The sequence below is a fragment of the Capsicum annuum genome, chromosome 1, assembly GCF_002878395.1.
Source record: "Capsicum annuum cultivar UCD-10X-F1 chromosome 1, UCD10Xv1.1, whole genome shotgun sequence".
Classification (NCBI taxonomy): Eukaryota; Viridiplantae; Streptophyta; class Magnoliopsida; order Solanales; family Solanaceae; genus Capsicum; species Capsicum annuum.
In genome coordinates this window covers 39081894-39103174 of record NC_061111.1, presented here as the reverse complement: position 1 = coordinate 39103174, position 21281 = coordinate 39081894, and the positions used below count along the sequence as shown (strand labels likewise).

The 21281-nt window shown below is 34.8% G+C and overlaps 2 protein-coding genes across 5 annotated transcripts; both read left to right on the top strand.

Moving 5' to 3' along the window:
- Window positions 1-88: 88 nt before the first annotated feature.
- LOC107872143 (thiamine-repressible mitochondrial transport protein THI74) lies at window positions 89-6628 on the top strand. The gene is made up of 10 exons (XM_047410429.1): window positions 89-161; window positions 281-352; window positions 847-1001; window positions 1160-1552; window positions 2308-2522; window positions 3415-3485; window positions 3596-3694; window positions 4540-4657; window positions 5865-6000; window positions 6352-6628. Exons 1-10 carry the CDS (start codon window positions 89-91, stop codon window positions 6400-6402), a joined length of 1383 nt encoding a protein of 460 aa, XP_047266385.1. The 3' UTR covers window positions 6403-6628.
- A 1025-nt stretch (window positions 6629-7653) lies between these two features.
- LOC107872138 lies at window positions 7654-16250 on the top strand. 4 transcript variants are annotated; one of them, XR_007056877.1, is made up of 3 exons: window positions 7926-8365; window positions 8887-14477; window positions 15180-16250. XR_007056877.1 is itself a non-coding variant. In XM_047414272.1 (3 exons), the coding sequence occupies exon 3, from the start codon at window positions 10469-10471 to the stop codon at window positions 11690-11692; it is 1224 nt and encodes a 407-aa protein (XP_047270228.1). In that variant the 5' UTR covers window positions 7926-8365; window positions 8887-8961; window positions 9024-10468; the 3' UTR covers window positions 11693-13203. The 4 variants fall into 4 exon arrangements, 3 of the variants coding, with proteins under 3 accessions (XP_047270163.1, XP_047270184.1, XP_047270228.1); XM_047414272.1 differs by lacking the exon at window positions 15180-16250 and having other exon boundaries at window positions 8887-8961; window positions 9024-13203; XM_047414207.1 differs by having other exon boundaries at window positions 7654-8365; window positions 9024-16250.
- The last annotated feature ends 5031 nt before the right edge of the window (window positions 16251-21281 follow it).

Here is a 21281-nt window from a genome sequence, read left to right as displayed (position 1 = left end):
ATTTAGTTCTAACATTATAGAAACATCTAGTCTGGTTCATTAAGTCAGCAGAAATGCGATCAAGAAAGGTTAGGATTTGCAGTGAAATATGGCCCCATACATAGCTAAGCACTGGAAAAGCTTTGTTTCTATAGTGAAGAAACTATTGACAGGGGATTTGAGTAATTATTTATAGTGAATGAGCGAAAGTACTGGATCGATAGAGGTAGAGTATGAAGTTGGAAAAGTTGGTTGATGGCTTGTTGAGGTCGGATAGTTAATCTCTTTTTTTTTACCACAGTGGTGTCCTGGGCAGCTTGCACACCTCGGCTGATTTCATGGGATACCTGCCACCTCGCACCAAAGGTACCAGGTAACTGTGTTCACCAAGGCGAGAACAAATGAGAAGAAATCACCTAGTGTTTTTTCTTGAGGCTGGATAGTATTTTGACTAGGAATATGATTAAGGTAAATAAGTTTCAAAAAATAGTCAACAACATTTTCGGATTGCACTTAGTTATAGTCAGGCAAAGTCATGTGAATAGCTCATAGCTGTCCAATTTCAGGTAGTAGCATTATGTCCAATTTCAGTCATCCTCGTACAGGGATTTATAAATTATACTGTCTGTAGAGTATCCATTGCATTTGTACATTAAAAGAACATCATTTGATTGGTTATAAGCTTTCAGACTTTATGTACCATACTTCGGTTTCAGTTGGCATAATTATCTTATTATTATCTTTATCTAATCAATAGCTGGAAAATAAATGAGAAGCAACAAACGTATCATGCACTATAGTGATGTTCAGACTGATATATGAGAGTACATTGAGGCAAGTTAATCTGAAACCTGCGTTTTGCTACAGGAATTATGTCTCCCTTACATGTCAGTCTTATAAATTTTCCCTTATGGTATCTTAACAACAATTGCTTGGGTATTATTGGTAAAGAAGTGTTTAGAGCTGCTACAAAAGGGAAACTTAGAATGTCGTTTCATTGTGTTGCAGTTCCTATGCTGAAGGTGCTGATCTTTTTTTAATATGGATCTAAACAACTTTCCTTTTGCCGTTCTCTTGTTTCTGTTGCCATTTATTTCTCTCGACTTCAAAACTTTGCAATCTTATGATGCAGAAGTTTTTGGATATGAGGTACTAAGATACGACCATTTATGTCCTGCAGAAAATCTTTCTAGAGTACAAACACCCTTTTGCTGTTACATATCTGGGGATCTCTCTTATGGCAATCTTCCTGCCTATAGCAGTTTGTAAAGACCGGTTACACAGTTTATTGGAGAAGAGTTCCTTGAAGAAACTGTACACTGAAAATCTTCTCCTCGACTCCTCAGTTCTAGATGTGCCACTTAAACTCAATGACATGCACAATCATCCTGAAGGTGATTTGGAGGATTATTTTGTAGAAGACATGGATTACAGCGACCCGGAAGAAGGCTTTCCATTGGTTGATATCAACCATAAAGATGAGTTCCACTTTCTTAAAGAGGGCTATGAATGTAACTCATGGGACCTTGTCAAATGTAGCGTGTATCTTGCTCCCATATGGTTTGCAACAGAGGTGATTGTTTCTGCATATAATCATCTAACAAATTTATGTTGAGCAATACACTGCTTTCAGTACTTGCATCAAACATTTCTGTTATATCTCCACCCTCTCCCCTAAAACTAAAACAAAACAAAATAGCGAGCAAGAGGGGAAAAAATCAAAGCTGGTAAATCTGGTAAATGTGTGCTGGATGAGATATGCTTCACTACCTGATCCTTAATCAATTTTGCTTCAAGATTCACGGTCATTTATTTAACATTGTACTAGATTTTCATGGTGTCTTGTTTTTAGAAAACAAATGCCTGTTGCTTGCTCAAAATGCCTACAGAAGCTCAAGAAAATATGAAATTATTATTTTTCAAAAACAGTCCCAACAGAAAAATCACAAAGAGTTTTCTTTAATTGTAAATAAAAAACAGAAAGATCATGAAGATGGAGAACTTGTTTCGTTCATATTTAGGATTTCACAATCGATATGTCCTTTCTTATTTTTTAAAATGAATGATGGACGAGAATCGGGAGTTAGAGAATTCATTCAATTACTGGTGCATTGCAGTCGAGTTGTCACCATTTGAATTGGTCTGACTATGGATCAAAATGAGTATGCTTACATTAGAGGAATTTTTAATGTATCCAGATTACTGGCTGTTACTTGCCATATTCTGTCTTTGTCTAGGGGACTGGTTGTTGTTTTCCTATTCTGTCTTTGCTAGACAAATTTGTACTTGGTATTTGCATGCCCAACTTAATTGCTTTATGGTTTGCAGTATTTTTCCAACTCTGCACTGGCGAATACGAGTGTGGCTAGTACTACTATTTTGACCTCTACATCAGGCCTTTTTACGCTTCTTTTTGGAGCACTTCTTGGCCAGGATTCAATAAATATTGCAAAGACAATTGCTGTTATAGTTAGTATGAGTGGTGTAGCGCTGACTACAGTTGGAAAAACATGGGCTCCAGATGAAATGCTGAGTGTATCTGTGTAAGTTTTAACTAAGCATCTGTTTATCTCTATTAAGGTTTTGTTAATATGTCTTCGGATTTTCCAAACCAACCATTTTTGTTATGCAAACTGTCCAACAGTCATTTAAGATATTTTATGCTGGAAAATGCTATCCATACTAGTGTCAGTTTTTTTTTTATTTTGAGGAATAATTGTTTCTTAATGAGGATTCTAAGGATTACACTGAGATGAAATTTGAAGTACAGGAATAACTACATTTGCAGCGGTAGAAGATGCTTTGTCCAAGTTTAGCTTATATAGCATCTTAAATTCTTCAGTACTGCAACATTTTGTTCCATAGAGCAGGGTTAAGTATGCCGGAGTAGATGATGTAGGAAAAATTTGAAACTAGGCAGTTAATTCCAGAATGAATGGAAAAGAAAGGAGGAAATTGATGGGAAACTTAAAATTGCAAAGTCCCTCTAAGAGTGGCACCTAACAGAACGTGTAGTAGAGGAAAACCATTCAAAAGATCTCATAAATTTCTCCGGATAAAAGATTTTTTTCAATTCTTCTCATAAAGAACGTTACGATCTTACTCAGTTTATTGTCTGCTAATAATTTTTGGCATTGACATTCAACTAATACTGCCATTATGAAACATTTTTGGGTGTTTAAAGTAATTTTTCTTTCTCTATTTAAGAAAGATATGTTTAAGCGTTGAGCTGACCATAACCTGCTGCTCTGACAAATAACTCCACAACATATTTACGTTGTTTCTGGTCATGGCTAACCTGTATGGTTCTTGACATAATTGGCTTTTCAGTTTTGTATGGATTACAAACGTTAGGAATCCTCAATTTACTTGCATCTGCTACTTTTTATGGCTAAATCTAGTGCATCTTTTTTGTGGATTCATCGGTGCTGACAGGACTGCTAAGCATTCCATTATTGGTGATGTTTTTGGTCTTCTTTCAGCAGTGTGTTATGGTCTATTCACAGGTAGGATATCTATCAGTTTTGGGATGGTATCGTCACTTCTATTTTACAATGATAATTCTAGTTTCATGGTTCTTATTTTGATCCGTGTACGGTTTTCTTGATGTACTCAGTACTCCTCAAGAAATCTGCTGGATCAGGAGAAAAGGCAGATATGGAGAGGTTCTTTGGTTATCTCGGCATATTCACTTTGTTTGGCCTTTGGTGGCTTGGTAATTGACATTTTGGAAATTACTGACAGCATGAATTTCATAGTTTTTCTTTCATAATTAAAGAGGCTGCCTACTATTCCCTCCTTTTGATCTATCAAGAAATAATAACATTATTATGACTCACTATAAATCAAGAAGACAAGAATTGAATGAGGTGATCAGTTCTTGTTCTTAATTTGTTTGGAAAGGGAGATGGATGAAGAAATACTAAAGGGAAAGAAAGAGGGAAAATATAGGATAGCCTTGCGAAGAGATTAAAGGTAACACAATTGCTCTTGTAAGGAAGACAATGATCTTTAGGTAGTCCTCAAATTTTGGAGCTGATTTCATTTAGTTCTTTTTGGACTTTTAGGTTTGAAGCTGGTTCCTTTGTGCTTCATAATTGTCTTTGTGATGAAAATGTGTTATTTTGGGACTTCTAGGTCTAAGTTGGCCTCTGTTGTCTTTTTATTGTACTTGATGATGATATAGTGTTCCATATACTAGCAACATTCTAGTTTAATCGTCTTTTTCTTGACTTGGAATGGAATTTAAGAGTAGGTGGAGAGTTGAAGGCCGAATGTAAAAATTATAATATATAGGAAGCTGGTCCAAATTTAGAGTTTACTTCTTACAGAGTTTGATCTTTTATAAGAACAGAAGTTTGATGTTGTTGGTGCATCTTGAAAAGGAAAAGAAAGATACTGTTTTTGGTAATGGTTGGAATACAAATGTTCGGTAAGAAAGTGGAGAGAACTTCAAGAATTCTAGTGTGATGCAACCAGTCATATCATATTACATCCTTATCTTCCTTAAAGAATTGATTATGTATTACTGATTTTATCACACCCAATTCTTTTTCTCAGTGTGGCCATTAAATGCTGTTGGGTTGGAACCTAAATTTGATCTCCCAAGCTCAGCTTCTATTGCCGAGACACTGCTTCTGAATGGATTTATTGGGAGTGTTCTCTGTGACTACTTATGGTACGTACCAGCACTCAGTAAAAAATAAGAACAGATAACTTGTCTTGAATTGATATACAAGATGGCTCCTTATATAGGAACTCTACTGCCAGAAATAAGTTAAATTTAACTATTTGAAATGAGATAAATAATAAAATAAGGAGAATTTACCTGAAAATGGAGATTCTTTTTATTATGTCAGAACTAGGAGACTTTCTATACTATTAATCTTGTTGAGAAAGGTCCATCAATGAATATCAGGAGTTGGTGTAACTTAGTAACGAGTAAAGTAGGGGAAAGAAACTTGAGTAGTTGCAAATAAATGGAAAAAGATTTGAAAGATGGTTCATTCCATGATCTAGTTCTAGTTACGGTTAGTATATAGCAATTAGCAACTTCAATACCCAATCGAGTAAACCAGCTTCTAGCTGACGAATTAGCTTAACTTTGCTCATTAACTGTTTTTTACATCACAACACAGCTATGGATTGTCACATTGCTTACCCTCACTCCGCTCACTTTTCTTCCACACGTCTCAGTAACCCTCAAATTAGAGTGTCTAAGACATGCTTCACATTCAACTTGCACAGGAAGGTATTCATGCCAATTCTTTTCAAGGCTCTTGATCAGGATATCTGTCAGTTGCTCCTTTCTGTGAACATATTGTCAATTATTAGCACAAACCTTGACCTTCTCCCTTATGAAAGGCAGTTTCTTATGTCAGAAACGATGCCTTTTAGTTTCAATACCCATAGAAAGAATATAGATTGTGCATACAGTTGCATTAAATCTTGACTTCCAATAAACCATTTGGATCTTTTGTTAGATCCCACCTTTTTCGTTTGCTGATTAGGTTATGATAATCTTTATCATCTCAATTACTCAAACATATTGAATAACACTGGGAAACATTTCCTGGGGTTAAGCCTGCCTTTATGCACATTTAGCTTTAGCGCATCAGCTAATCAGATGATAGTGGAGGCAAAATGAAATTAAGCTGCAATGAGAGCAAACCAATTATCTGGGACGGTGTTAATTATCTTTACTTTTGCTATATTGAATGATAAATTGGATTATATTTTCCTCTCCATGAAGATCACTGCCTTAATTTTGTGTTGCTCAGGCTCTTCCAGAATCTGCCCCGTCTCTTTTCTCTACATTGCTATCTACCGTTGCTCTATATATGTTTTCAGATTAACACGGGTAATGCTTTTTAAATATGAAACAGGGCTCTTTCAGTAGTATGGACAACACCATTAGTTGCGACACTGGGCATGTCGTTGACCATACCCCTTGCTATGATCGCTGACATGCTAGTTCATGGCCGTCGTTACTCAGTAGTGTATATTCTTGGATGCATTCAGGTTTTTCTCTTCATTCCCTAGATAGCTTCAAGAGATCACTTACTCCTGTAGTTTTTGTTTGTCACAAACTCCCGTTGGATCCTACAAGAACTGGTCTCCATTCTCCAACTTACAGAGGTTGCTTACCATCTTTACTCCTATCGCATGTTAAAACGAAAAGAAGAGAAATGGAAAAAATCATTAAAACTCAATATGGAAAGTACTGATGGTCTGTGTTATCCATTTTCTAATGGATTGGATGCAGTAAAGCCATTACTTTCTACATGCTTGGAATATGTTTTTGAAACTGAGAAAATTACATGTTACAAACTCAAGTTCATTAAAGCCTTTCTGGTGCTTTTTGTTTTCAAGGTCTTCGCTGGATTTGTTATAGCTAACCTATCTGACAAGTTTTCATGCTGAAGAAGATAACCCCCCATGGCTACTCAGATTCGATGTGGAGAGCATTTTTAGTCCCAAGTATGTAAGGTAGAAATTTATTTTTTCTGCCCCTGAAGAACAAGATATGTATTTCTAATACTATGGTCAAATTGTAATAAGGTCATTTCAATTTTCAAACTGTATATAGTTTGTTATGTTTTGCAAAGGTATTCCTTCTCCATGAAAGTATTTCTTGAATTTCTTGCCATCTGATAGTATTGAGTATTATTTAGCCCATCATCCATCTGTATGTTTGTTAGCTTGTCTATATCTTCCTTCTTATCCATCCAACTTCAAATAATTGAATCATTCACATCCTTGATACTACTTTAGATAAAATCATTGACCTTCTGGTCTTTGATTGCTAAAATACAGGAAAAATAACATAAACATTACACCTTAACTTACCATATCTACACAAATTCCCACCCTTACAAAGTAATTACAAAAATTTCAACTAATTATGTATCTTCGTTGGATGTATCGGAAGCTAATCATGTATCTCGATCAAACCCAAAATCAAAAAAATATATTGAGAGTTAATTATGTATCCTTACAAAGAAAAAAATATCCTCATTGGATGTATTAGGAGCTAATTACGTATCTCGACAGATCCAAAATTGAAATTTTCAGTAATTATGCAAAATGGCGAAATTTTCTGTAACAAGCTTCAAACAGTTGGGATTTATGCTTTGTGAGTAAAAATATATTGTGGTGATCTTTTCCCCTCTAATTTTTGACAATTTTGGTTCGCTATTGTTGGAGTCATTTCTAATGAGCATAAGACCCAATGGAATTATTTGGTTTCACAATTGAGGTATATAAAATAGTTTTATTTTTTGGTAATAAACTGTGAAATAATACATAGACAAACATAAATACTTACTCTTAAAGAGCACCTTCCAGGAAGGGTGTTGGCACCGTAGCAGATCGAAAAATTATGTGGTTAAAATTATTTTTTATGTATATATATTAAATGTTGAATCCCCTTCGATTAGTTCGTATGTTTACTTATGAACCTCTTCATGAATATTCTGGCTCCGCCACTAGTTGGCACCGAAGCTTCAAGCATAAAGGACAACCCGTTACAAAAATTTCTGAATCAAATAACTACACTTCCTAGCGTTCCTTGAGCCTTGCAAGTAATCTGTTCTTTCCTTGTTAAGAATGAATGTCTTGGCAACATGATGGAGTTTCATATTGAAAGAAAACCTGGACAAATTTTCTGTATATTTGTTGCTGATCAATTCTGTACATGCTAATTCTATTTGTACATTTTGCCTATCTCCTAATTCCGTATTGCAATCCAAAAATAAAGAAATTAGCAAAAATTAATTGGTTCTTCTCCTGATAAACTCTAACAATATCACGTGCCATCCATATGTCATGAAAATGATATTTTGGAATGGACACAACTGTTGATTTACACGTGGACGCTCTAGATTTATTCTATCAAGTAAATGATCCACTTTTATGATGCTGTCACGCGCCTTGTTTATTTTCCATTAAAATGTCTCAAAAATCATTGTGGGAAACCGAAGTTCATTTCATCTTGTTCAAGCTTTGACTTCTCATTTTCTCTTCCAACATCTGCACAAGATCTGTGGCTTTGGCCGTGGACTGTTTGATTCTTGTTCCGAACAGCCCCCCTTAAGATGGAGGAGAGAGAAATGACACCCAACTTGAATAAAATCGTAAAATGGGAAGGACCACCAAAAGATTTCATGAGCAATTCGGCAAGCTAGGAAGAGGAGAGAACAAAGGAGAGAGAGATCAATACAGCAAGAAATTATTGCTTCATGAAATGACAATCAAGTTCCACATGCTTGGTTCATTTGTGACACACTGTATTCCCAGCAATGTGAATGGAGGCTTGACTATCAGAATGGACTGGCACTGACTATGATGGAGATACAGATAGATCTTGAAGAAGTCGAGTTAACAGGTGAGCTCTGCTGTAACTTTTTGCATAGGTCTATATTCCGATTCAACAGAAGATAAAGAAATATAGGTCTATTTCTTGGATTTCTAAGAGATGGGCGAGCCTCCTAAACTGATGATAAAAACACTAAATTAAATGATCTTCGTGTATCCTGGAAAGATGTCCAATCAACACCGCAAAAAGCCAAAAAGAAAAGTGGAGGTGAAATTAAAAAACAAACCTTGACCTGGATCCAATCGTATGTATCTAAGAACTCGTAAAGCAACATCCAGATGACCCTAACAAGGGTGCTGCATATATGGACTTAGAGTAAGGACGACAAATGATAGATTTGTCTTGGTGAGTGAGGTAGTCTAATTTACCTACAAGTCACCTGTAAATAGTAGGATCACTAAGTAGAGGACCGGAGGTAAGGAGTTATACGGATCTTGCTAATTATTACCGCATGTTTGTAAAGAACTTTGCATCCATTACAACGCACTTAACAAGGTTGACTTAGAAGGAAGTTTTATTTATTTGGTTAGGTCAATGTGAAGAGAGCTTTCAAAAGCTCAAGACACTCTTGACTACAACGTTTATTCTTTCGTTACTGGTTGAAGGTAAGGACTTTATAATTTTTTGTGATACTTCACTTTTAGGTTTGATTGTTGTGTTGATGCAGGATAAAAAATGCATTGCTTATGCTTCGAGGTAGTTGAAGTCTCACACACAGAGCTACCCAACACATGCCTTAGAGTTGGCAGCAGTGGTGTTTGCTAAAAGATTTGGAGACAGTGTTGCCCTGCTACCGACCAAGTTGTCCCTCCCCAGCTCGATAGTCCTCTCGAGTAAGTTAGTTTAGACACCTATCCCTATTAGGCTTAAACTTAGAAGAATAGAAAACTCAGAATCTGGTTATCCCTGTTAGGTACCGCTTTATTTGCATCATATGCATTTGACTTAGCGGGACTGGGCACAGGGGCCGGGTCTATCTAGGACAGCTAACCTACTTTATAAAGACCAACATGCGCATCTTGCGTGCTCTTTGACATTTGTTTGGAAGACTGTTTGTTTGTTGACCGGCTTTAGGTAACTTTAAAATGCAAAAGATTAAATTATCCTCACATTTAGTGAATCATTTAAAAAAAAAAGATTATTTTTAAAAGAAAGGAAAAATTTTAGTAACATAGTTTTACGATCTTCATGAACTACGAGCGTTTGATTCTCATCTTAGTGAGATACGTAGGTAGTCCTTTTCGGGATACGACCCTGTCTTTTAAAAAATTATTCGTAGATTTATTGGGAAATATTTTGAAAATATGATTACTTTCATAATTATTTTTCTAATTCTCAAGTCCAATTTTTATATATATCTTAAATAGCCCTAAATCTTTAGGGATCATGAGGTTAAGTTTTACAAAATAAATAAAAAATATATATAAATTTTAACAGCCCTGAATCTTTAAGGATCATGAGACTAAGTTTTCATAAAATAAAAAATATAAATAAATTTTAACAGCCCTGAATCTTTAGGGATTTTGAGGTTGAGTTTTGTACGATATAATTTTCAAGAACTACGCATACCTAATTCTCATTTTATTGAGATACGTAGGCAGTCCTTTATGGATTCGGTGATTTTAATAAAAAAATATATATTTGTGTTTCCTTCTAAACAAATAAAGAAGAGAGTTTTTGATTTATATATAAAATAAATTAATTTATTTTCAAAAATAAAATGTGTTTTATATTATTAATGATTTCAAAAAATAAAAATATTTCTCATTTCTCTCATTAAAAGAAAAATGTGTTTCTTCATATTTCCAGCTTTCAGAACTACGTAAAATCTGATTCATGTCCTGGCATGATACGTAGGCAATCCTCCAAAGGGTTCGATCATAATTTTTTGAAAAATACACCTAAAAAAGTCGGGATGAATCACAAAGTCTTCCATGATAGGTTGAAAAATGCATATAGAAGCATGACATATAACATGGCATTATAATGTGTTTAAATATAACACTCACCCATTTGCTACTTGGTCTCAGAAAGATAAAGTAGTTGGTGGTTGGTTTGTGGTTTAAACTGGCATCACATCCGTACAACACTAGATACAAAGAAAAGAGAAAGATGACCGGCAGAGAAGGTGTAGGGTCTAATAGTGAAGAAGAGCAAAATCAGTTGATTTCACAGGAATTAGCATCAATGAAAGAAATTAAGTTATTGAAACAACAGATGGCGGAAATGTACCAAACTTGGCTGAATGGACAAGCCCCGCTTTCTTTAATCCCTAGACTTTCGACTACGAATGATCCAAATCCTGTTCAAGCTCAAACTAGCGATCCATTATACCCACCTGGATTCGACCCATATGCTAATGTGACTGGTGTTGATGGTACTTCTACCATGCGCCAACCAAATCCATCTGTCTCAAATAACCCACTTTTCACTTATGTAGCACCAGCTACTGCGGGTCTTCAATCGACAGCACAGAAGAATGTGGGAAAACCAAGTCATGATCTGTTGTATCCTCCTGAAATGACTTTCAAACCTCAAAATCCACATTACCATGCTCATCAACACGATTCTCCTATCGTGATTGAGAAAATTATTAAGAATGAGGAACAAGAGGAGATGGATAGGAAAGTAAGATGCTTGGAGCAGAGTATGAGAAGTATGCAAGGATTAGGAGGACCAAAAAGTGTTTCATATAAAGATTTGTGCATGTTTTTGAATTTCCATTTGGCTATGGGATTCAAAATGCCCAAGTTTGACAAATACGAAGGGTACGATGATCCAGTGGCACACTTGAGGCGTTATTGTAACCAATTAAGAGGTGTCAGAGGTAAAAAAGAATTACTCATAGCTTATTTCGGTGAGAGTCTTTCGAGTTTAGCCTCAGAGTGGTTTGTGGATCAAGACATTGACAAGTGGAGTAGTTGGGATGACTTGACCAATAAATTCGTACAAAAATTTCAGTACAATGTCGAGATGATTCCTGATGAGAAATCCCTGACTAATATAAAGAAGAAGAACAATGAAAATTTTAGGGAGTATGCAATTAGATGGCGTGAACAAGCGGCTAGGGTAAAACCGCCAATGAAAGAAAGAAAGATAGTGGAGGTGTTTATTCAAGCGCAAAATGAAACATATTATCAATATTTGTTACCTGCATTAGGCAAGCCATTTATTGAGGTCCTCAAAATGGGAGAGATGATAGAGGATAGAATTAAGTTCGATCGCATTATGAGTTTTGCAACATTAAAAGCAACTACTCAAGCAATTCAAAAAGGTTCAGGAAGTGTTGGAGGGAAGAAGAATAAGAAAGATGCATCTACTATTGTAGTTGGATAGCGGGAGCGGTCAAGAAGACCACGTCATCATCGGTCTCAAGCTCAAGCCCAAGCTCCACATAATCACTTCCAAAGTCCATTATACTTCAGTCCCCCACCTTCATATCCAATGTATAATGCACAACCACATGTTCAACCCCCATCTTACCCACAATGGCGTACACCAACTCCTCAGAGTCATCCTCCAATTCCACAAATATACCAAAGCCCTTCTAGGCCCGATTTTCAATCCAAACCAAATAAAAATGAGGCAGAAATCGAGAGATAGTTTCACACCAATTGGAGAGTCATATGCCAGTTTATTTTAGAGATTGGTACAGGAGGGCATGATTACTCCTCTCCTTGGGCACACTGTTATCCCCGTTCAAGAAATTTTGATCCTAATGCACGATGTGCGTATCATTCTGATGTTCAGGGTCATAGTATTAAAGATTATCGAGATTTAAAAAGAGAAATTGAAAAGATGATTCAAGATAGATCAATTATGATGCAGAACATTGACAATGAGGAAAGCTCTAGTCATGTTGATATGAAAATTGACAGCTAAGAGGTCAAGCTCAGCAATTGGAAAGTCACTCCTCTCCCTGCTAGGAAGAGGTCTGGTAGTTTGTTTTCTTTTCTTTTTTATTACCCGATTATTTTAGGGTTGTAGTTTAGGACCTATCTTGTCTGATTTTCTTATCATTTTTGTTCAAACTCTTCTATCTTTCTGTCAATAAAATGCGTGTCCGTTTAATTTTTTTTTTATTTCTCAATATATATCATCTTTTTTTTTCTTCAAAGAGCTCTTTCTATGGTGATTCTGGTAATATGATAAGCATGTTGAATTTTAAGCCAGATCTTAAAACCCAATCTATTGCTGAAATATTCAATCAAGAACCTAGAGTTGAAAAAAAAATATGTAAGAAAAATAAGTAAAGTGTTGAGATGTTTTAGGGACCTAGTTACATCCTCACTTGAATGTTTTGGGGCAATCACTTTGCGAATAAAGAATGACTTAATCTTCAATGAGAAGGTTCAACTCAAGTATTTTTGAATAAAATCAACCAGAGGATATATAGTTTCTATTGTCAGAAAAAGCAACAGGAAGTTAGCTTAAAAAAAAAGGAGTCATCTGTTGTGAGGAAAGTACAATACAAGTAAACCTTTATGGTTTACAAATTTAAAAGAAATGACGCACGTGCATGTGCTTAGTCACGATCAATATTGAAAAGATGCGTATGATCTTCATGTTCCATTCGTAGATTACATGTTATGTACTTGTATTTTTAAGGATTGATATGACGAAGGCATTTCATTCTACTATCCAAATGTTGTGTCATACTTTGTTATCCCTTTTGATCTTTTGTTTTATTTCTTTTATATCCATCTTTTTGAATCAAGAGAGAGTTTGAAAAAAAATTTAAAAAAAAAAGAAAAGTGTCAAGAAAAAAAATAGAATCTGAAAAGTGTCAAGAAAAAATGGAGTCAGGAAAAATATTTCTCTAAAAAAATAGAGCAAAAAGCAAAAGATTAAAATGTCTGAACTACGTTTGACCTGATTCTTGTTATGACAAGATACGTAGTCATCCCTACTCTGGGGTTCGGACCAACTAAAAGAAAATTCAAATTACCCAGAATGAAATGAAACTGGGGCAAAATTTATTTTCTTTAAAAAAAAAAAGTTGATTCCAAAAGTTGTATGTTTCACCCATTATTATGTAAATTTTTTAGCCACGTGCCTCCTTTTTCTTTCTAACCTTTTCCAAAAGCCAAGTTACAACCAAAGAAAGACCTTCAGATCAATCTTTGAGAATGTCAAGGCTAAATATGTTATGGGTGCATGATGTTTTATATGTTGGGCATTATTTTCAAAAAAAAAATGAATGAAAAAATAAATGAGTAAAAATGAGAGAGTCTTATTGGTGAAAACCCTTTTGGGCACCATAAGACGATAGTGAGCTAAAAAAGAAATGAAAATGAGATAGGCGCTGACAAAAACCTATTGAGGTGTCGCTAGTCGAAGGAGGATTGTCATCTAGAGGGAGCATATTCAAGATTGATTCCATTTCAAACTCAATAAGTGAATAAGAGTTGTAATGATTAGTGTGGGTAGACCAGGTTGTTTAATTCAAAATGCATGTCATAATTGCTAGAATCGGCTACCACACTCAAATAAATTTTCTTCTAGCGTTTTAAAAACAAAAGATGCCTATTGTTTTTTCCTTTTCTTTTTATTTTTCTATTTTTGATTTTTTGGTATCTTTATCATCAAATAAAATTTTTTGTCATTTTTCTTGTGTCTCTGAGTCGAGCCCGTGTCATAACAAGTGAGAAAAGATTTTAAAACTGGCTACCAGCTTCTTCAATTACACAAAGCAAGACAAAAAGCCAACACATGAAAGAGACATGATTATGAGCCGAAATAAGGCATGCAGAAAAGTTTTGCCAACAGACGAGTTTGGAACTCATGAAAATACCAATGTTTAAAGGGTTTATTTGAGAAGCATGGCAAAGCAAAGATACTGTGTTCATTTCAGAGTCACTTCTAATAATCTAAGTTTGGGTCAACAATGCAGCAAGTCGGTGACAGATGCTAATGGTTGGAAGCAAGGTTAAATGTGACGAGAGCAAGAGTGATTGCCACAGAAGCTAAAGCCACAAACCTCCACCATGTTTTTGAACTCATAAGTTTTCTTTGATGAAACAGGAAACATGTTACCTTCAAATTAAGGACATTAGAGCATAAATATCAAGGGCTGCAATGCCTCATTTCCACAGATACAGGAAGCAATGTTGTTGCACAGGTTTGATAATCAAATTATGGTAAAAATTTAACCCCTAGGAGACTCACTTCCTAATCTGGATAATTCAAGTTTTATTTGTTAGGTGATGCACTTCCTAACTTGAACCATCACTCCTAGAAGACGCGCTTTCTAGTTGAGTCATTTCATTCAACCCCTAGGAGACGCATTTCCTAGTCTAGATAATTCAAGTTTCATTTGTTAGGTGATGAACTTTCTAACTTGAACCATCACTCCTAGAAGATGCACTTTCTAGTTGAGTTATTTCATTTAAACCCTGGGAGACGCACTTCCTAGTCTGAATAAGTCAGTTTTTATTTGTTAGGTGAAGCACTTCCTAACTAGAACCATCACTCCTAGAAGATGCACTTTCTAGTCGAATCATTTCATTTAACCCCTAGGAGACGCACTTCCTAGTCTGAATAAGTCAGTTTTTATTTGTTAGGTGAAGCACTTCCTAGCTTGAACATTCACTCCTAGAAGACGCACTTTCTAGTCGAGTCCTTCAATTTAACTCTTAGGAGACACACTTCCTAATTTTGGTCATCAGTTTTACTTTGACGAGATGCATTTCTTTAGCAAGGCTTTGATTCACACTCTTTCTGTACTTTTCAAAAATTATAATCTGATGATGCTCACAAAATTTCTAGTACAAACTGGGACAAAAATTTTGTTCGTGTTTATTGAATTTTACTTTCTGCTCAGGACCCTCCTGAAGAATGGAAATTTATGTTTTATGCTCGGGACCCTCCTGAAGAATGAGACAGGACCCTCCTCAAGAATGGGAATTTAGTTTATGTCCAGGAGCCCACCTGAAGAACAGGGTGAAGAAAAAGAGAAAATCCAGGAGCCCGCCTGAAGAATAGGGTGAAGAAATTGAAAGTCCAGGAGCTCACCTGAAGAACAGGGTGAAGAAACTGTAAGTCCAGGATCCTACCTGAACAACAGGGTGAAGAAGGAAAGTTCAGGAGCCCGCCTGAAGAACAGGGTGAAGAAAAGAGAAAGTCCAGGAACCCGCCTGAAAAACAGGGTGAAGAAAAAAAAAGTCCAGGAGCCTGCCTGAAGAACAGGGTGAAGAAAAAGAAAGTCCAGGAGCCCGCCTGAAGAACAAGGTAAAGAAAAAGAAAGTCCAGGAGCCTGCCTGAAGAATTGGGTGAAGACGAAGTAACAAGTCAAGAGTCTGCTCAAAGAATAGGGTGAAGGAATAACAAGTCAAGAACCTTCCTGAAGAATAGGGTGAAGATTGTCCAGTTCAAGTCAGAGAAAAGTTTGAAGAATAAATCAATTATTAAGGTCCTCTCAAATGCCAAAAGCCAACGAGCAGGAACATTTCGTGTTTTAAGTTCAACTCAGAATAACGACTATCTCACCATTTGAGAAGTCATGAAGATTCAAGACAAGACTCCAGAAAAGCAGCATAGATAGGATCTTTCTCTTGTATCTTCACTTTATTTTTTGTTATTCATTTCAATGTAAAAGCAGAAAGTCGTGAATCGAAAACTCGACGGAACCTCACTTGGCTTTTAACTCGATCTCTAACTCATTGTCACACCATTTTATCCCATTTGAACTATATGTGACCCGATTCCCTCTAAACTCGGGATATGTAGGCGGTCCAAAATCAGAATTCGGTCACATCTTTTATTTTATTTTATTTTATCATTACTTTTAGAATAATCGGAGAGTCAAAAATCATCTCTTTGTCTACTTCTTCATATGAAAATTCTTTGAGATTTCAAACAAATAGGGGCAAAATATAGACACGTGATTTTGACCCTTCCTGAATTTAATATATATATATATTTTGGTATTAAATATTTATATTTGTTCAGGTATTATTTTAACTCTTATTTTATTTTTATTTTTGTTCTAATTTTAAAAAATAATACAAAATTAGTAGTTTTAGTACTATTTTATTATATTTATTTTGGCTGTTTGTAAATTTTTATTGTGTTTTCTTAAATATAAAAATTTAATTAGTTATTATTATATTTATCATTATTATTATTATTATTTTATTTATTATTTTATTTATTATTATTATTATCTTCCAAAAAAAAAATCATTCAAAATTTAAAATGCTCCTTATCTAATCCCTAAATAACTACTCCCCCAATCCCCCCCCCCCCTAAAGTCCTGTACTTAAAGGATTCTTCACTCCAAAAACAATAGGGATTTTTTTACCTACAGTACTATTCACCAGATACTGTCAGAAACCAGAAAAAACAAAAAACAAAAGCAGAGAGAAGAAAAATCAAAGTGAAAGAGTCAGAGTTAAAGGCTTTGTTTGCGGTTTTCAAGTTGGTGGCTTCTGAAATTTAGATATTGTTAACTTTCAAAGTCAAAAGATTATACTCGTTTATTTATCTTGAATTCACCTCCCAAAGGTAACACTCAATTTCATTGTATAATTTAATATTGCAAATGTGCGAAACTTGATTTCAATGTCATGAATTACGTTACCCAGATTTCACGTGTTCTTAAACGATTATTACTTGTTGGCGTTATAACATGAAATATATTTAATATCTCTTCTGTTGTATCTTTAAATCAAGAACAGAAACCTTCTATTAACGGATTTTATTTTAAAGCCGATATGTTCATATGTATGATTATCATGTTTTGAAAATAAGTTAAATATTAGGTTGTTGATTTTATTTGCGTCTCTGTTTGTCTTGAAAAACTATGTAGATAATATTTTTCTTTTCTGTTGCATTAGTCGAGAAGTTTAGTGTATGTATCTACAAATATTACCTAGTAATTTGTATTCAATATTATAAAGTATATAAACAAAGTGTTTGCATTAAAGAAATCACAGACGGAGAGAAGGATAAAAGAAATAAAACATGGTAGGAGAAATTATCATTAAAATGAAGAAACTGTTTTTAATTTTAATTTGAAGATTAAGTGGGTGGCTATTTAATCTGGAATTTAAATTCATAGGAATAAGTAATTTTTGATTTCATTATTTTTTTTCTTGTCTTGTAAATTTCCGTGCTCTTGATTAGATTAGTTGATTTAATTTGTATAATAAAAATATCTACAGTGTATTGAATTGTGAGAAATGTAAATGAGCATATGATTTTTTAAAAAAATATATTTTAGGAGTGCAAGTAGATATATATTATTGCTAAAGTATTGTTAAATGTATTTATCGCTAAATTAATCAACTTTTTATTAATAATTTGAGAAATGATGAGATAGGATACAAATTTATTCAAGACTCATTACATGATAAAAGAAAAGAGAGGAAAAAACAACTGCAAGGGAGCGAGGCGAGTTATGGAATAATCCAAAACTTGTTGTAGAATAAAGAGCAAAAAGAATAAAAATGAGTAAGATAAAATTGTCTCGAGTTTACAAGAGACGAAATAAATGCCTTTTAACGCTAGATAAGCTTTAGGCATGTTTAATATCTTCGTCTCAATTAAGAATGCAGTGTATGCATCTTTCCGAGACATTTAAAATTCAAGGATGTAAAAAAATACACCTTGACAAATACTTTTCTAAAATTAACTTGACAAATATTTTTAAACTTTCACCGATTTATTTAATATGAAATAATAGACGAGTTTTAGTATAATAAAATGAACGATTTTAGGGCCTACTAACATAATTATCAAAATAGTTTAAGTCAAGATAAGTTAATAAAAACGACCGTGATAGAACCACGGGACTCTAGGGGTGCCTCACACCTTCCCCTCAGTCAACAAAATTCCTAACCCGATCTTCTATTTTCGCAGATCAACAAAGAGTCATTTCCTTTTAATTAGAGATTCAATAAGGTGACTTGGAACACCATAACTCAATTCCAAGTGGCGACTCTGTAAATAAAATAATCCTCATTCAATAATCGTCACTTTAATTGGAAAACTCCTTCGACTCGATCCCTTCGGAAAAAAAAAGGGTGTGACAAAGTTAATAAAATACTCAAATTGCATATAATTGAATGATAATAAGTTAACTTGAATCGAGAACAAAGTTTGAACTTACGCCTGAATTGTGTAGTCCTGTAGGAATGGAAGAACAGAACATGAGAAATCAAGATTTATACAAACAATAATGAAAGAAAACATAGATAAACAGAAACAAAATTTCACACAAAACAAACAAAAATGCTATCCACATTTATTGAATAGGATAATTAGATCAACTACACATGCAGAATCTTGTTTTATATGCAATCAACTGATATGAAGGACTCAGCAAATCTAGTAGGCCTTGAATGGATACTGCCTTTAGATTCTTCAAGGTCGACGCAACTCAAGTCTTTTCCTTCCGATTCTTGCTAGCCTTTGACCATTTGGTTGTGGAAAACTGTAATCGATACCACACTCGTGGTCCCAATCTTCCTCAAGAGGCTTTCATTTCTCAACAAGGGGCCAAACATGTTCACAAAATGGGACATATCGGGCCGTTGGCCAGGCTTTCTTGCTGTGCAGTGACCAGCAAGTTCCGCAACAGTTTAGATGCCATCTAATGTACTCTCCTGTTTCACATCCAAAACTGGATCAATTGCTGCAATAAGTTTCTCTTTAGAGGATTTGATGTTCCATGCATCTAAGTATTGGCTCTCATTTGGTCTATCCTCATCAAGTGCCATCCATCCAATTAACAACTCCATTAGGACCACACCGAAACTAAAGACATCAGCTTTTGTGGTGATTTTACCAGTAACTGTGAATCAAAACAGCAAAAATGAGTTAGCTTAGCAGATGGGCAAGAAGAATCATCTAAAACACATCAGAATATAATATTAAGCAAATCCTAGTTGTCTAAAAGATTAGTCATTAAAATTGATACTCAAAATCATCTCATCTGTCAACAGTTTATTAGGTGACATAAGATTTAGACAATGACTAAATTGTCTGGATCTTGATCCTGGCAATTTTTAATCATCCTTATTGTTTATGTGGAATGAGAAACTGAAATAAATCATTATAAGATGTATTAGAACACCAAAAGCTTAAATATACTACTGAAATCACCACAAATGTTTGCACATAGATTGACAGGAAAATGAAATGCTTATTGGCATACTCTGGTGCTAGATATATAAAAGTTCTAACTAGCTTGGTGACCATGGAGTTCTTCCCTCCATTAGAATCAGGTATCACAAGCCCAAAATCTGATACTTTTGCTCAGAAATCATCAGTCAGCAACGGATGAGAAGGCAGTATGGAGGGAATCCCAAGATGCTTTGGCAGTGGTTGCAATGGCAACAGTGAAAGCAAGAGTTGTATCTAAGAATGCTAAAATTGAATTCTGGATCAATTGGTCCTGACAAAACCAATTAAACATAATCGGGGTTGTCAATTGTCTGGTTATTTGTGGTAGTGGTCAGGGCAGGAGTGGGGATAGTCCCATCTAGATGTCCGTAAAGATTGTATCCTCTCATGAGCATGGATACTTGTGCCTTCCAGAGAGAAAGATTATGGTTGCCAGCAAGTTTAATCAGAAGTTGGGTAACCGGTTGAATTGGATAATATTGGTGGAGTTGGTTGCATCGGAGTTGGTAACAGAGAGAGCCATTTTTTATGGTTGGTTAAAAAAAAAAATTAGAACTCCGTGAGAAGAAAAAAAGCTCTTGATATTATATAAAGGTTTGAGATGCAGAAGAGAAAGATGAATGTTATTCACGTGCAATAGCTCTTTATAGAGCGGGACTATCTGATAAGTACAAAAGAAGTAGAAATACCTAAAGTACAGGAAACTATGAGACTCTTATATATAATACATAACTAACTACCGTAATTGAATATATCTTGATAGCTATAATATCTTAAGCTAATAACAAACTGAGGTGGCATATATCATCTGTTAATAGTTAGTAGTATCAAGATCCCCGAACAATCTTACTAAGTGTTTGAAATTTTCAGAAGCACGAAAGATCAACATTTCATACCTCAAGCCAATTTTTAGCAACTTCCTCCTGTCCATCTTTTGAAATTAGCTGTTTGAAAAGTCCATATCGGTATCTAAATCCGTAACCCCATGCAGGGTAGTTTAACGTCGCCATTGAGTTTAGAAAGCGAGAAGCAAGTCTTCCTAAACCTCCATTCCCTAAAGCGTCATCCGGTTCCTATCAGTCATTACACTAACCAGCTTAAGCTAATTATAATAGACTACTATACCGAGTATGTCACACATTAATAGTAATTTTTATATCCAACATCAAATGACATAATTACCATGATATAGACGTAAGTGGAAACACACATCCTCTATATGACTAATATGACAATGCCAATAAGCTTCTCTTAATATGCAAACATATGTCCCGACAAGTTTCTGCTCTAGACTTCCAGCAGATAAGAATGCTAACTCTTAAAACACCAGTGGGGAAAGAAGGGAATAATCTTGAATCATCCTACAAAATGATTGGCCAAACCTAGAAATTAACTTAAAAAGCACAGAAAATATATGTTAGGGCTTTCTAAAATACCAATATGTAAGTTATCTCATTGATTATAAGGTATAATCGGTCACTTTATGTCATCGAGCCCGTTTGCTTAAGCTAATCGTAAATTAACTGATAAGTTTTAAGTGCTGAAAAGTACTTTAAGTGTTGAAACTGAAGTTAGAAAATTAGCAGTCATGTGTTTGAATAAAAGTGTTGATACTAATAATAAGCAGTAGATGTTTTGGTAAAAGGTGTTGATGAACTATTTTTTAATTAAATGACTCAAATACCCTTAAATTTGTACAAAATATTGCAGTTAGTTTTTTATAGGGACAAAATATTGCAAATTGAAAGTATCTTTGTAAAGAAAGGGAAAAACCACAAATATAGAATGAACATGAAGC